Raw genomic sequence first — 16,829 nt, 5'->3', positions numbered from 1 at the left:
ACAGTTCTCACTTGGTGAGAAGAGAGGTGAAGACTGGGGAATCCTTGGAAGCTCTCATGCCAGCTAGGCATTGGCAAACAACAAATGACCTTGTTTCAAATTAAGGTAGAAGGCAAGGGCCTACACCCAAGAGTGTTCTGACTTCCATACAGGAGGCCAGCCATGAGTGCCCAGCACATCACACACACTCACACACACAGAGGGAGGGAGGGAGGGAGGGAGGGAGGGAGAGAGAGAGAGAGAGAGAGAGAGAGAGAGAGAGGGTTTTAAAAATAGAACAAAGTTTAAAACTATAAGAAGTTTCGAGACAGGGCACACACAGGTGAATATCACTGGGGTTGAAGAAACGCCAAGTATGATCCATAGCTGGGAGCAGCTACCAGGCAGTTAGATAGTGCAGTGTGATGTGAATACAGGAGCCAAGATACCCAGGTCTCGGCCCCCACTGGGGTTCTTTGGCCAATGACTTAAGAGTATTTCTAACTCCAAGGCAAGAATAGTACCAACACGATAGAATTGGTTTATGAATGAGATGTCATAAAGTAAAAGAGAGCCTCTGTGTCAGCTCTGGAGGCATGGGAATCCTTCTACCATTCTCTGGGTACCAGCATTCCTAAGTGATGTGGTGGCCCTTCGAATACCATCTGTGCGGTTTCCATTGCTCTGGAGTGAGACTAGTGAAGGCAAGGTCAAAGTCACAGATCTAGTCCCTAGAGACAAGGTCTATTAGCAGTTTCCATGGTTAGAGAATGGACCTCACACCAGCAAGTGTATGCTTGCCCAACAGGGACCAGCCACATGAGAAGACAGATTAGTGCAAATGAACCATTTGTACTAGAAAAAATAGTCCAGGACATAGAATGTCACCCTACTATGTGAAGAGTAATAGCTTCCATTGAAGGAAACGTCATGCTTCCTATTCACAAGATGTTTCTTAAAAGGCAGAAAGAAAGAAAATGTTTTGTAGGAAATTTACAACCTTCTATCTGGTGGGATTTTTTTTTTCATCCTACAAGTAGTTTATGCAAAACAGATGCCTGAAGAGCCATGCGCACACACCCCTGTGGGCTCTGTGGTTATATTTCATTTTCTTCCTCTTTCAGTTCTCGCAGACAACCTGAAATCTAACCCTGGAATCAAGTGGCAATATTTCAGCTCAGAAGAAGGGATTTTCACCGTCTTCCCAGCACACAAGTTCCGGTGTAAGGGCAGCTACGAGCACCGCAGTCGGTATGGTGATTTCCTGCATGGGGCGTTTGTTGCTGACAGTGATCTACAGGGAGGGGTAGGCGGTGACTCTGAATTAGAGGACTTGCTCAATCTGGGCAAGCCCCCAGATTCCAACCTCGGCAGTGAGGTCCACGCACAACAGTTCTGCGCTAAATCAGAGCTTAGATTCTAAAACTTTTTCTTGCTCGGGAATAATGTCTACATTTGATCACATAGCTGTGCCTAAGCTCAGGCAGAGTGATGCTAAAACCCCGAGTTTTCCAACAGCTATATCTATCATGCCAAGCAAAGCAATGGGCAGAAATTAAGCGCTCGGTGCGCTTAATGTTCTGTTCTATGAACATCTTTGTTGAAATAGACATGATAGCACCTTCTCCAGTGTGGGCCTCAAGCATAACAATGTAATACATTGCATTGTAGAGTTTGTGGCTAACTTTCCTTTCTCAGCTTTCCTCTTTTGAAGTGTACTACCCGCTTCAGCTCCTGCAAGCTTTAAGGTTGTTCACAAGCTTTGGGTTAAAGATCACTACCATCCTGCTTCCTCACAGAGAAAGTACTTGGTTGGACTGTGTCGCCAGTGGGAAAGGAGTGATGAGATCATTTGTAAAAAAAGGCTCATCAATTCACAGAAGCCCCTAGGCAAAGATGTACTCCTTTGAGCCCCAACAGGTTTCCTTTGGCAGTGTTCGGTGTTCAGTGCCTAGAGGTTGTGGGAGATGCTTACTCTCCCCAAAGATTCAGGGAGTATCCCCTTCATCTTTCCTTCACATTGTATCCAGGATCTTTCCCTAATGGTGGGGGAATCTTTGTGTGCTTTTCAAGGGAGGGAGGGAAGAAAGGAGAGAAAATTGTTATTATTTATATGGTTTTCATCATCTTCACCCTAGATATTCTGGTACAGATACCTGCCATGGAGACCTGACCAGAAATCATGTCTTTACTGTCTAGTTCAGCCATTCTCAACCTCCCTACTGATGAGAGGGAGGGAGCCTTTAAGACAGTTCCTCATGTTCTGGTGACCCCCAACCATAACACTGTTTTCCTTACTATTTCATAACTGTAATTTTGCTATTGCAATGAATGGTAGTGTAAATATCTGTGTTTCCCAATGGTCTTAGGTGTGACCCCTGTGAAAGAGTCCTCCAACACCCAAAGGGGTGGCAGGCAACCCAGAGGTTGCAAACCACTGGTTTGGTTGGAGAGCAGAAGCTCTAGGCAAGCAGATTAGATGGCAGGCTGCCTCGGTGTGTGGGAGGGAGGAGGGTCTTATCAGAAGCCAGCTTTCACCTGCAAGTCCCAGCTCGAGTCTGCCTGTTAGCGAAGCTGCATCTTTGGCTGAGTGACCTGGTTCCCTCCTCATAGATTGCCAGACCTGCCCCTTAACTTGTCCCAACGGGTTGTCTTTGCAAACTCTATCCAACCCTTGGAAGACTCCATTGGGTTTCAGAGCACTGAACCAAGAGAATGGAGCCAGTGAGATGAGTCAAACTCTGGGGTCCTCCTCCCAGTTCATCTGTGTAACATACAGTGCTATTTATTCACCCCCACTAAAGCCAGGGGCCCACCTCCCAGTTCACCTATGTAATATACAGTGCTATTTATTCGCCCCCACTAAAGCCGTTTTAGCTAAAGCGGTTTGGCTTTTCATTGGCTGGAATCAGTTAAGACAAAGGCAATGTATCATTCTAAGGAAAATCCTCTCCCCTCATTAGAAGAACACAGGTAAAACAAGGAACATTGGACCTGTGTCAGTGTAGGGCTGGGCAGGTCTTCCTGCCATTCTGTTCCTGGTTCATCCTGAGGCCGCCTCTTCTGGATTCTTTTTATCTCACTTCTCCACTGGCTCAGTGGTACTGACTGGTAGTCTTAATGCAAGACTTTTGACTTGCCAACAGCTAATGTGAATTTGGCCAGATTTTAAGGGGAGTTTTTGGTACGTTGCCTATGTTTCTTAATTTTTTTTTTTTGCCCAGGCTTTTTTGACTCACTGGCAGCTCACATTTCATAGAAAATTCTTGTTTTGGAGATGTCAATAAAGGAGGGGATTCTCTTGAGGCTGGTTTGCTTTTTAAAGCATCCCTGATTCATTTCAGGTTTAAAATGAATAGAGAGCTCCTTAAACCCCTCCTGTCCCACGCAGAGGGGGGCAGCTGCTTCGATCAGACACAGTTCTCCTCTGTGGCCTGGGCAGTTCCCCTCTTTCCTCACACTGACAAACAACCTGGCAGGAAGAGTGGCTGTTGCAGGTTTAGACACATTTTGATGATGTCGTTTGAGATGTTTGGCTCAGGACCATCTAGTAGCTAGCCTGTATGCGTTGCTGAGATATAGATAGGAAAAGGGTGTCTTACCAGGGGTTTATGTATGAGAAGAGAAAGGCTAGCCTGCCATGGAGAACTACCCACCACAACAAGTCCATATCATAGGCTTTCTCACTGTTAGCAAAACCCCATCTGGCAAAGTGGGCCTTGTTCTCATTTTGGACCAAGTCTGTATAGCCTGAGGGGCCAGCAGTTCACTCCCCCAAAGCCAGTGAAAAGATGGGGAGCCAGGCCATGCAGAAGTGCGCTGTGTGTGGAGCATGAAGAAGAGACCAGCCTTTCAGAAGGTGTGCCCACATCTTTAAAGTTAGAAGTTCAATGCTATCCTTTCCAATGCCCCCCCCCCATTCCAGTCTGAGCTCACTCTGACCTGTACCACTCCCCAGAAGAGAACACACGCGCGCACACACACACACACACACCTGTTGCGTTCATAGCTCTGTTGAGACCTTTTTCCTTTTTCTAGGCCCATCTACGTCTCTACCGTCCGGCCACAGTCCAAGCACATAGTCGTGATTCTGGACCACGGGGCCTCAGTCACGGACACCCAGCTCCAGATTGCCAAGGACGCCGCCCAGGTCATCCTCAGTGCCATTGATGAGCATGACAAGGTGACTATTATCCCTGTGATTCTTGGCAGAAAAGCTGTCTTGAATATCTTCAGCACTTACTTTTGTTTCCTTCTGTCTAGTCAGGTTCCTCACAGTGGCTATGAATATAACAATGTCACAGTGGACCAGAGAGCGCCAGTGGTCCCATACAACTATTATGCAGCCCTGAGGGTCTCCATTTTCCATCGCCAAAGGCTTTCTCTTACTAAGTTCATTACTGAAAACACAGAGATCATACCAGACCCTCTTTTGCCCAGTTTTTTTTTTTCCTGCATGAATTTCCGGATGAGCTTTTGTTGTTTTGTATGTCATCTGTAAACACTGTATTGCTACTGCATATTGGCTTGAAGGCCAAAGTCTCCAGTTCTCTCCAGTACAATTTCTTTTTGTAATTGGACAGGTTGATGACCTCAGACATTTATTTTTAAGCTTAAAACCTGTTCTAGCCAGGCAGTAGTGGCACACACCTTTAATCCCAGCATTTGGGAGGCAGAGACAGATTGATTTCTGAGTTCGAGGCCAGCCTGGTCTACAGAGTGAGTTCCAGGACAGCCAAGGCTACACAGAGAAACCCTGTCTCAACCCAAAAACCCTGTTCTACGGGCCTTCTCCATGAGCTATCCTGTTACCTGAATATTCAAGCCTGGGCATTGTGAGTGAGGCAGGAGGATTGACTATCTGAGCCCAGAAGTTGGGGGTCAACTTGTATAACATGAGGAAATTTCACCCTCAAAAACAAAAACAAAACAAAACACACAAAAAAACATTTGTTTGGGTTTTATTTTTTGTTGTTTGAACAAACAAACACCTTTAAATAGTAGAGAAAAAAGTCACTGGGTGTTTTTTTTGTGTCCTCCAGATTTCTGTGTTGACTGTGGCAGACGCTGTCAGGACCTGTTCTTTGGACCAATGCTATAAGACGTACCTGTCTCCAGCCACCAGTGAGACCAAAAGGAAAATGTCCACATTTGTTAGCAGCGTCAAGCCCTCCGACAGTCCCACCCAGCATGCAGTAGGCTTTCACAGGGCGTTCCAGTTGATACGAAGCACCAGCAACAGCACTCGGTTCCAAGCAAGTACGTGCATTCGTGAGAGATGGCCACGGTGTTACAAACTAGGTTGGGAACTAGAGGGGAAACTTTAAAATTGATTTTAGATAAAATCATTCTTTACCATCTTCGCAGCCATCTAATGAGGTGGTCTCATCTTTTCCACTCTACCATGGTCAGTCTGTGGGACTTCCAGACTCCCAGAGCCTCCTCTTCCTGCCCCTTTATTAAGAACACATCCTCCCTCATTTCCAAAGGGGATAGCCACATCCTCTGCAATGTTAATTGGTGGCTTTGCCTCCTGTGGGCTTGGGGCAGTCCTCTGCTAGTGCTCTTGTGCACCCAAGGGGGCAACAGGGATTCTTGCCTTGATCCCCTCCCTCTCCTAACCAGCTGTCACTGAAACAAGCATACCCTTCCCACGTACAAAGGCACTCTGATTTAATTTTCCTGTATTTGAAAGAAATCTGGAATGAGGATACAAGCTAAAAAGGAAGGGGCGGTTGAAATAGGACTCTGCTTTGAAACTTCTCAAAGGATTTTTTTATTTCCCTTTATCCTTGAAAATCTGTAGCTATTTTTTTTAATTAATCCATCCTGTTTGGATGCTTGAGTTTTGCTTTCTTTTCTTTTCTTTTCTTTTTCTTTTTTCTTTTAATTTTTTGAAATAGCGTCTCATTATGTAGCACAGCCTGGCCTCTAGCTCTCCTTCCTTTTGCCTCTGCCTCTGTAGCACTGGTATTACCCAGTTTAATATATCCTATTAAAATAAATTTAAAGTAAATTTTCAAGCTGTTCTGTGTACCTGTATCTGAAGACTTCAAGTCAGACAGTGATGAGAGTTGTCAAGCATGGTGCCTGGTGATCTGGCTGACTAAGCAGCTGCAACAAGCATAACTTGCCCTGATAGATGCCACACTGGTTTATCCATAATACATCCTTAGAAGCATGGTATAGCTTGGGCCCAAGCAGACAGGGCAATGAATGACTATGGAGACATGGGTTGCATTATCTCAGACTCCTGGATACCAGCTCGAGAGAGCACCATCCACACACAAGCCAATGTTATGTATTTAATGTTCAGCTGCCAACAATTCAGTGAGGCTGGTGGTCCCTGCATACCTTATGAGTGTTCCAGCTAGACTGGTTAGTTTTTGTCAACTTGGCATAAACTAGACTTATCCAGGAAGAGGGAACCTTGGGGAGTTACCACCATCAAATTGACCTACTTATGTCAATGGGCGTTCTCTTAATAACTGATGTATGAGAGCCCAGCCCTCTTTGGGTGTCCCCACGTTTGGGCAAGTGGTTCTGGATTTTTTTTTTTTAACCAATGGAAGAAGTCAAGCAGTAAGCCATGTTCCTCCTTGGATTCAGTTCCTGCCTCCAAGTTCCTATCCTGAGTCTCTGCTGTTAGCCTCAAGTTGATCACATTTCCCACAGTAGCAGAAAGCCAACTAGGACAGCTAGTTTGTCATTATCCCTCACCGGAAGTGTTCTCTCTCCCTTACTTGTTATCAACCCACCATTTAGAGTTCCTGTCCAGTTTTGATTGCTATCTTGTTCACAGAAAGAAGAGAATTGTTTAGGCTAGCAGTGGCAAGCCCAGATGCCTGCAGTGGCCAGGCAGCTAGAGAGATGGTACTGGCTGAGCATCCCTTGCAAGTGTGGGAACGGTAGAGCTGGCTTTACCAGGGCAGGCAGCACTAGCATGGCCATATCCTCTGATTCAAGAGAAGGCAGAGATCTGGATTTCTCCTGTGATGTCTGGATTTTCAAATGTTAATGTTCTTCCTGTTTTAAAACTTTATTAAACCCCATCCCATGACCCCTCCTTGCCATGCTCATTGGAAGGAAGCCTGGTCTCATAAAAGGCATTTCTCCTTGCTTTTATTTGTTTGTTTTGTATTTTGGTTTCTTATGTTGGCAAACAAAACCATGACAGGAAGACTGGCCATCAAAAACCTGGACAGGTTCTAAAACTATGGGTTCCAAAATGCTTGGAACTTTTTTCTTTTAGGTCAAATAAGATATTTCGAAAGGTTTTAGCTTGCAATCCCCCCCAGTTCTTGGTCTCTATTGGCAATTGAGAAGAAGAGCCCAACTTGGTTTGGGTAGGGAAAGATTCCAGGAATGTCCACTGTCCACATCCTAGTGACAGGCTTGGTGGTATCCCACACAATATGGCCTAAAGTTTGGAGCTTTGATTTCAACTCCGAACCTTTTCTGACCTTGTAAACATGGGAAGATTTATTAGAATGTCCATAAGTAGCCTTATTTGGCATGAGGCATGACAAAAGGACCCAGGATTGATCTATAACAGTTCCAGTGGCATTAGCTGTCATCCTGAGCCATCCCTATGACATGTCTAGCCCCCCACTCATTTACAGCAGTGAGACCCCTATAGGATTACTGTGAGAGTTACCTGTTGATAGAAGAGAAGCATCTGCCCACATCAAGTATAGCTTTGCACTAATTTATCTCGTACCAATTAGAAGCTAAAACTTTTAGCCAAAGTGGGGTTCCTCCCCCACGCCCATCTTTGGTAGATCCAAAGGAAATACCATTAAACCTTTTGGTTATTTCCTTTGTATTTGTTTGTGTATGGTTGTTTAGAAGATCACCTCATAGCAGGAAGAAAAATCTTGGGAGTGTGGATTTCATTGTATGGCCAGGGCTCAAATTTCAGTTGCTTTTCCTAAATATTGATTGTAAGACATGACAATGATGTCCTTAAAGGGACAGTCCCTGGGTGGAGTCTTCACAGTATATTTTCTGTCACTTTAGGTGCTATGACGTACTTTGCCCCAAATCTCTTAAACGTAACCATCTCTAACTTTGCCAATGTTATACATTCCCACAAGTGGGTGACTCGGGAGAAGGTCTTCCAGACACAACAAGGCTGACATAGGAACTCACAGAGGCTGTGGCACCATGCACAGGGCCTGCACAGGCTCAAGCCAGAGTCCTAGCAATGAAAAGGAGAAACAGACACCATCTCCCTAACCAAGAAGCTATCTCCAAGTGACATCTACTTACAAAGGGAAAACAAGTTTTCTCTACTGGGTGTATTAAACATATTTAAGGGCAGGCCCCATGCCCAGCAGTAGATGACCAACATGAAATTAAAACTCAGTTTTTTAGACTTTCTGTCTTACTGATCTTTTGATCTATTCGTATACTTGTATATTGCCGTTTCTGATTTTGTGTTTTGTAAGTTTTGTTTTTGTGTGTGTGCTTCTTGTGCTCTTTCTTGTTTAGTGATGGTTTGTGTGTGTGTGTGTGTGTTTCCCTGTGAGAGAGAGAGAGAGAGAGAGAGAGAGAGAGAGAGAGAGAGAAAGGGCATGGAGTTGGGTGGGTGGGGAGGGGTTGGAAGAAGGGATCCAAATCAAAATAATCTTTTGAAAAAAAATTATCTGCTAAATGCCAATGAAAAAACAACTTCAATTTGGCTCGGTTGGGGACCGTGTGAATAATGTAATAGAGTCTGGGTGGACCTAGGAAAGATTGTGCAAAGTACGTGTCCTATGGTGGGATGAAAACAGAATGTGCCCAGGTGCTGAAGGAAAACAGACACCAGCTCCCATCTCTAACCAAGAAGCTATCTGTCTCCAATTGATATCTACTTACAAAGGAAAAACTAGTTTTCTCTACTGGATATATTAAATACACCTAAGGGGCTTAGGCCTGCTAGCTTTCCAGTCACAGCCCCCTGCTGTAAAACCTGTGACAGTCACAGAGGCAGTGGGCAAAATGAAATGTGTAAGGATGCTATTTAGAGGCCAGTCTAGGCACATCTCTGAACCTATCACCAACAGGACCTTGGCTAACAAGAGTTGGCTTGCATCTCAATGTGTGACCCTGTGATTACAGCTGTATCCCCTCCATCAGGAAACGTGGAACCATGCATTGTTTGATGTTTATTTCCAGCATAGAGCTTAAGTAAGATACTTCAGACTCTATTAAAGTAATCCGCAGGAATACAGTTACAAACTGAAAAGGTGCTGATATCTAGTATTAATGTGGACATTTGCTAAAATTTAGGGATTTTACTTTCTCATCAGCCCCCACTTCCTGACCTCCAATGACTGGATAAAGACATTTACACTTGCAGTTAGCAATGCCCAGCATCTTGATTGGTTGTGCTAGTAGTAAACACTGGGCAGGTCCATTGTTGATCAGTTTTTATTAAATTTAGGTTGGTTGTCTACAGCATTGACACTATGTAAGTTATGAATCTCTGTACAGTAATGAACAGTTCAAAACCTAAAATGGAAGTTTACAAATTGTGAGAGTTAAGGTGTCACCACTAGATACTTTTAATGGTAATTGTATTTGTTAAGGATCACTTTGTAAGAAATAGCCCTAACAGTGGCCCTGACATTTCATCACCTTTGATGCATAGAGCAACGAGGAGACTGCCTGCCATGATTACTCTAAAGTAGCCCCACTGAAATGACAGTGAATAGCCAACAGGACCTATGGAAATATGTGTATATACAAATATTTCTCTACACAGCAATAAGATTCCCTACAGGGGGTCCAAAACTATCTATTGAGTTAAAGACTTTTGTATAGAATTTATGCAGAAACTCAGCTCCTCTCCATCCCTCCTTTTTTTTTACGTGCAATGGTAGGTTTTTAATTATCCCCTCCCTCCTCCCTCACCCCTACGCCTACCCTCAACACACACACACACACACACACACACACACACACACACACACACACATACCGCCCTGTGTCTATGTCTCTGTATAAGTACATGCTGGAGCTTGATGTCAGGATGCCTTCCTCAGTCAATCCTTCTCTTTATTTTTTGTGATAGAGTCTCTTACTGAGCTTAGAGCTTGTCCTCCTGACCAGGCTGGCTAACCGGTAAAGCTCCCAAGATCCACCTGCACTGGCCAGCAATGGGACTTAGTTTTGCACTAGTACATGGAGCTTTTAAGTAGTTCCTTTGAAATCCATTTTAGCCGTTGAGCCATCTCACTGTGACTCTTGAGCCAGTCCACTTTGGGGACAGTCTTCTCACTGAGTTACAGTTGTTTCTCACTTACCCATGGGTCTAACTTGGAACGTGGTTTGAATTACAATCACAAGTTGTCTTCAGGCCAGTGAAAGGAGTGCACACATCACGTGACTTGAGGCTTTTTCTTGTTTATCTTCGTCATTGTGCCCTCAGCCTTCGTTTACCTGTTTACCTGTTAATTCAGGTGATCAGCCTTTCCTCCTAGCACCCTTGTGAAGTTGGTACTGGTGTCTTTCCATTTTCTAAACATTTCTCCATACGTACATAGGAAGAGGTTACGACCTTTGCCTACGTGGCCCTAACACTAAGCATACGGTAGCAATTTGGAGCAGTCTGTATGGTGCTTCTACAGCCATAATTTTGCTCTACTACACTGACAAGCTTTCAAAAATCAAAATGTGTTTGGCAATAGTTGGGGTCTGGCAAGTCACTTTGCATTGTCTGCAAAGACCTAAAAGATCTCCACCTTAAAGCTAAGTCCCTCCAACGTGTGGCTCCTGTTAATGGCCCTGTATCACTGAGGAAAGGATAAACCGAATCCTCTCAGGAGCTGGGGAGGATCCTCTTTTAGGCTGGCTTAAATGAGCATGGCGTGGGCGCCTGGAGGAAATCGCTGTCTTTCATCAGGTAAATGTGTCAGGAGCGTGTTTGCACTGGAGAAGTGAAGCCTTGCTGACCAGAAATCGAGGGATGGAAGGGACCAGGAATTAGCAAGATGAAAGACAAGAAATGCTTCACATGGGAAATGTACAGGACATGGGGCCAGGCAGGTCCTCTGGGTGAGGACATTCGGAGAAAACGGAACAGAGAACCGCACGGCTACCTCCAACCAGCATCTGAATGTAACCTTGGTTTGTGTGTGTTTTGTTTAGACACAGACATGGTCATCATTTACCTGTCAGCAGGCACCACATCAAAGGACTCCTCGGAAGAAGATAAAAAGGCGACTCTCCGCATCATCAACGAAGAAAATGGCTTTCTGAACAACTCCGTAATGATTCTTACCTACGCCCTCATGAACGGTAGGCACTGTTCCGAGATTCTCCTTTCAGATGAAAGTTCCCTCTAAGCAAGAGCTGCTTAAGGAAAAGGGACTCTTTGTGCCCTGGCTTTCATGTAGCTGTTGGGTGAGTACTAGCAGCTCTCTTGTCCCCAGTGCTGGGATGCATGGCAGGCAGGTCAGGATATCTCTTTCTCACCTTGGCTCTGCCTAGCCAGCTGCTGGTTCCTGACTCTTCTCTGCTTCTGTGGTCTAGCAGAGTTTTACATCTCTCCTCTTTTCAGTTCTCCCTCATATTCTGTCATCAGAGATGTTGCTACTGCAGGGAAATTTGATATCCAACCCCCACCCCCACCCCCACCCCCTGCCAATCCTGTGCGTTGCAGGAAGCCACAGTGCTGGCCTAGATTCGTTCTGTTCCCAAGCATACCAATATCCTAATTCCCTGAAGCTTCTACCAGCATCCTCAGGTGTCAGATGCAGACAGCAAGGATCTGCTTTGCTGGCCTGCCAGGTGGATTAGCCTTTGTCTCCAGCAAACCCTGGAAGCATGCTAGTTTCACTGTTGAATGTTGGTAGGCGGGTTTAGAAACTCCACCTTACCTTTCTGAGAGCCACCTAGCCTTTAGTGTGTGGCCAACACATCTCTCCACCTCTGTGGTATGGGGTCACTACACCTATTAATATGTGGCTTTTCTTCAGTGCATCTTTTCCCTCGGGGCCTCGGCCCCAGTCTTTGGGTGTTGTCATCCCTCATGGCTGAGAGACAAAGTTTGCTGCATCCCGTAGCCCATTCCACTTAGTAGCTCTGTGTACCCTACCCACCCCTCACTGGTTTAGGGACAACAGTCATCAGTTTGCTATGCTAAGGATTAATATGGAGAATGCCCCCCCCACACACACACAAATGCAAGTTCTAGCTATTATCCTCAGATTCTCACTCAGACCCTCTTAGGAAGGACCGAGGAATCCGTTATTCTGGAGTGATTCTGGGTCTATTGCCTTATGAACCACCCTGGGGGAGTGCAGGTCCATCATCCAGCCACCTCAGGCACTGAACATCCACCATCAGTGGGCTGATGGCAAGGCTCTTCATCTCCTTACGTCTCAATTTTTTGTTTTCCCAGGCAACATCTCATTATATAGCCAAGGCTAGCCTCAAACTTGAGGTCCTGCTTCAGCTTCCTTAATGCTGAGATTGCAGGTGTGTGCCAGCTTGAGACTTCTGTTTTAGCACAGAGGGGCTGGAGACATGGCTCAGAGGTCAACAGTGAATGTGGTTCTTTTGTCTGTTTGTTTGTTTTCGAGACAGGGTTTCTCTGTGTAGCCCTGGCTGTCCTGGAACTCACTCTGTAGACCAGACTGTTCTCAAACTCAGAAATCTTCCTGCCTCTGCCTCCCAAGTGCCGGGATTAAAGTTATGCACCACCACTGCCCGGCGTGATTGTGTTTCTTACAAAGGACCTGAGTTCTGATCCAGCACCAATATTAGGTAGCTCACCACCATCCGTGACTCTAGCTCCAAAGGTTCTGACACTTTCTTTTGGCTTATGCACACGGGTACCTACAAATGCATATATGAATAAACAAAGTAAGCTAAATTTTTTAAATTATCATAGAGCCTGGTGGCTAAGAGTTCCTGGGGAGAGAGTGACCAATGATGATGTTTTCAGTCACACATAGCATAGTTGGCATGGAAGGGCATCTTTGCCATCTGGGGTTGGTCTTTCTCAACAACCTTCACAGCACACATCCTTCTGAGACACATGGCTTCTACTGGGTTCCTGCTGTGTTCTTCCTCTGTGGGCAGAGAGTGTCCTCGCTCCTGGTCCCTTCACTTCCACAAGGGTGAGCATCACATACATAAGGCGTCTTACTGTGTGCATGGTGTTCTGAGCATAGGAGCTAGCCAACCAGGATAGATGAGGATAGCCTCTTTTTCTTAGCAATTACCATTCAGGGACATTTCAGGTTGCCCAGTGCTCTATTCTGCTTCTGTCTCTCATGAGTGAGGAGGCAGGTAATTAAAATTCCCCAAGCCTCTGTGGGGTTCACATGCCTGGGCTTCCCTGTCTTCACCAAGCTCTCACTGGGCAGAAGGGCAAGTGAATTAAATGCAGGAGAGGAGGGAGAAAACCCACAGGAAGTAATTGCTGCTTGTGTGTGTCAGGCGCTGAGTAAGAGCCCCTGGTGTCAGCTGTCTGGACACCAATCCTTCCATCAGAGTCGTGGATACATTCGCTGTACCCCTGGCAATTCCACACGTTAAGACATCTGGTAACTTCTATTCACCCCATCCTTATCTCTTCTCAGTTTTGTCTTACCAGACACATCCTGACACTGCTAATTCATCTCTGACTGCCATTCACTACAACAGCAGATGCCTGCCCTCGGGTCTCCCAGGAGCTCAGATAGTGAAGCAGGGCCACCTTGAGATGTTTAAAGAGTGTTTGTGTGTGTGTGTGTGTGTGTGTGTGTGTGTGTGTGTGAGAGAGAGAGAGAGAGAGAGAGAGAGACAGAGAGACAGAGAGACAGAGAAAGAGAGAGAGATGAGAGAATGTATGCATGTGTCTGTCTGTGTATCCATTTTCTTCACCCTGGTCTTCCCAAGGGTTTTCATATCAGATAGATGAAAGTTTGAAAAAGCTTGATTTTTCTGAGGGATTTAGATGAAGTAGACACAGTGGTCAGAGTTATTGGGAAAATAAGAAAAACATTTATAACTCTGAGAAAGGTTAGTCACCAAGCTCTCAGGGAAAGCTGGGAACCTTTGAAGACATTTTAGAAGTTGTGGTATAGAAGTCTCTGGGTGTGGTGGTGCATGCCTTTCATCCTAGCACTCGAGAGGCAGAGGCTGGTAAATCTTTGTGAGCTGGAGACCAGACTGGTCTACAAATTCAGTCCTTGAGTCCAGGATAGCCAGGGCTTGTTACACAGAGAAACTGCCTTGAGGGGAAAAAGAAAATCTCTGGAAGCTGTTGGGTCTTGGTGGAATAACTAGACAGTGTACCTAGGGTTGATGTTGATGGGCAAGCCTGCCATTTGGAAAGGAAGCTGGAATACTCTGATGTCTCTCTCTGGTGTCTATCTCTCACCATCTCTCAGTTCACTTCATAACACTTGACTTTTGGCATTTGAGAGCACACAGCAGGAGGATTCTGAGAAAGGTGGTTTCTAGCATGCCTATCTTGGTGGAGTTACAATCCAGTGTGTTTATTAGTCTGCCATGGAGCATCCAAAAAATGGCAGTCAATGAGCTAGCCCTCCGTCCCACACTGTTCTGCTGAGCCTAGCAAATGTTGTCACTGGTTAACATTTTGAGAGCCAAGCAATGTTGAGAAAAGGAAATATATCTATTGCCTGGATCCCTTCATCATTTTACCTCTGTGAGTGTCTGTTGAGATGAGGTCAGAACTCAGTCATGTCTTTTACTCTAAAACAGACCCCTCGCCCATCTTAGTCCTTGCCAAGCAATGACTGATCGTCTGATTCTCAAATGATGTATCCCAAGAATTTTATTTCTTTCCTTCAGCATTGAAGAAGTGTCGTGAAATTCCATTTTATCTGGATATAATGTCTTAAAACAGAAGTAAGCGGGCCACAGTGGCACATCTCTCTAATCCCAGCACTCAGGAAGCAGAGGCAGAGACCTCTCTGAGTTGGAAGCCAGGATTTCCTGCATAGCAAACTTTAGGCCAGCCAGAGTTACACAGTAAAGACCCTGTCTCATTCCTTTCATTAAAAAGAAGGAATAATGGTAGATGATACATTAAATTTAGCAAAATAGAAATGAACTCTTGATGTTAAAAAGAGTCTTGCTTCACAGGGGAAAAGCTAACAGCATATATGTCTGGTGATCTCTGAAATCTTCAGGTTCTTTAAGGACTGAATAGCTCATAGTTCGCTGTTGTAATCTTCAAGACAAAATCTTTTGGAAGTGCAATGGTAGTCTCACTAACAACTGAAAGCACTTGAACTTGTTTACAGTGCTGTGCCCATGTGAGATCAGTTACTAATCCTTTTGACTATATGCCAACAATAGCAAACTAAAAAAAAAAAGGTTTATTAAATTTATTTTTGCGCTATGGAGTACAGATGTTGTAGAACAATACATCCCACTCTGCTTAAATCTTTTTACAAAGTTTTCAATACCCTGTAAATATAAAAAATATACATTAAATAAATCAAATTTAGTATTATCCTAACAATATCAAGCATAAAGACATTTGTAATTAAAATGAGCTTGAAGACGAGGGTTTAGAAGCCTTGCTAAATGCAGACCATAATTCTTTCATTTGGTTTCCTGGGTTTTTGGCCAGTGGTTTTACGGGCGAAGACGTAAGGAACGAAATGGTAGAGTTCTTTAAAACTCTCCAAAGTTCATCCACTCCTTTAAATTAAATGCAGACCTGTTAACTATTACTTTTGCTTTCAGATATTAAGCGCAGCAAAGAATCTAAATCTTGCAATTAAATGTCTAGGAAGAGCGCATCCTTCTCCATGTGTTTTTCATCAGAGCCTTTTGAAGAATCCCTTTGTGCTTTTGACTGTTTGAAGCAATTTCATACTTTGGCTTACAGTGGGAACTGGTATCATCCTGGGTCTCTCTCATCCCTATAAAGACCCCTTGGATGCTGCAAGTCTTCATCTATTTGTTCTGAGTTTTTGTTCACTTTTGTTTTGGTTTTGGTTTTGTTTGTTTAAGACAGGGTCTCACTCTATAGCTCTGGCTGAACTCACTAAGTAGACCAGACTGCCCACTCCCCACCCCCAACCCCTGAGTGCTAGGATTAAAGGCATGCACCAGCCCTGTAAGTCCAAGACCTCATTTGTATCCATAGTGGATCTAAATGGTAAACTGCTACCTGGAGATAACCAAGCTTCTTCCTTGTTTTTGATCGCAGATGGGGTAACTGGTTTGAAAGAGTTGGCGTTCCTCAGGGATCTGGCTGAACAGAACTCTGGGAAGTATGGAATCCCAGACCGGACAGCCTTGCCTGTGATCAAAGGCAGCATGATGGTGCTGAACCAGCTGAGCAACCTGGAGACCACAGTCGGCAGGTTCTACACTAACCTTCCCAACCGAATGATTGACGAGGCTGTCTTCAGCCTCCCCTTCTCTGATGAGATGGGAGATGGTAAGTCTAGAGAGAATGTCCTTCTATGTGGAAGAGGTACAGGACACTACAAGACCAAGAAAAGCATGCCGTTTTTATGTTTTAAGATTTACTTAGAGCCCCCAGATTGCAGCATGGTTAGAGATCGGAGAGATTGCCTTGTGTTGGCTTCGGGAAGACACGTCTATATCCACGAAGGCAGCAGGACTTTCCCTGCCTACAGTGGAGGCAGGAGAGTCTGGTGCTCAGCTGGCTTCTTGGAGCCATGGACTCCCCATTCCACACCTTTCTCCCTGTGGAGTTTACTTGTCTGCCTTTCCCTTTCCGGTTATTCTGTTGTCTCCTGTGCCATGTGAGAGAAGTCTAATCTGTATATTTTAAAAAATTGTGACCGGGCAGTGTTGGTACATGCCGTTAATCCCAGCACTTGGGAGGCAGAGGCAGAGGCAGGAGATTTCTGAGTTCAAGA

General features: G+C 44.9%; 1 protein-coding gene across 1 annotated transcript in view; it reads left to right on the top strand.

Moving 5' to 3' along the window:
* Cachd1 (cache domain containing 1) overlaps window positions 1–16,829 on the top strand; it is a 220,488-nt gene that overhangs the window by 163,924 nt on the left and 39,735 nt on the right. Inside the window, exons 5-9 of the mRNA XM_021160262.3 lie at window positions 1,104–1,230; window positions 4,018–4,162; window positions 5,022–5,238; window positions 11,116–11,265; window positions 16,148–16,381. Coding sequence (XP_021015921.1) covers window positions 1,104–1,230; window positions 4,018–4,162; window positions 5,022–5,238; window positions 11,116–11,265; window positions 16,148–16,381 — 873 coding nt within the window. The remainder of the gene's footprint in view (window positions 1–1,103; window positions 1,231–4,017; window positions 4,163–5,021; window positions 5,239–11,115; window positions 11,266–16,147; window positions 16,382–16,829) is intronic.

The sequence above is a fragment of the Mus caroli genome, unplaced genomic scaffold (genome assembly GCF_978045245.1).
Source record: "Mus caroli unplaced genomic scaffold, Mus_caroli_1 scaffold_6, whole genome shotgun sequence".
In the NCBI taxonomy this organism is placed as follows: domain Eukaryota; kingdom Metazoa; phylum Chordata; class Mammalia; order Rodentia; family Muridae; genus Mus; species Mus caroli.
Note: the sequence above shows the minus strand (reverse complement) of the source record. Positions and strands in the feature narration are given on the sequence as shown.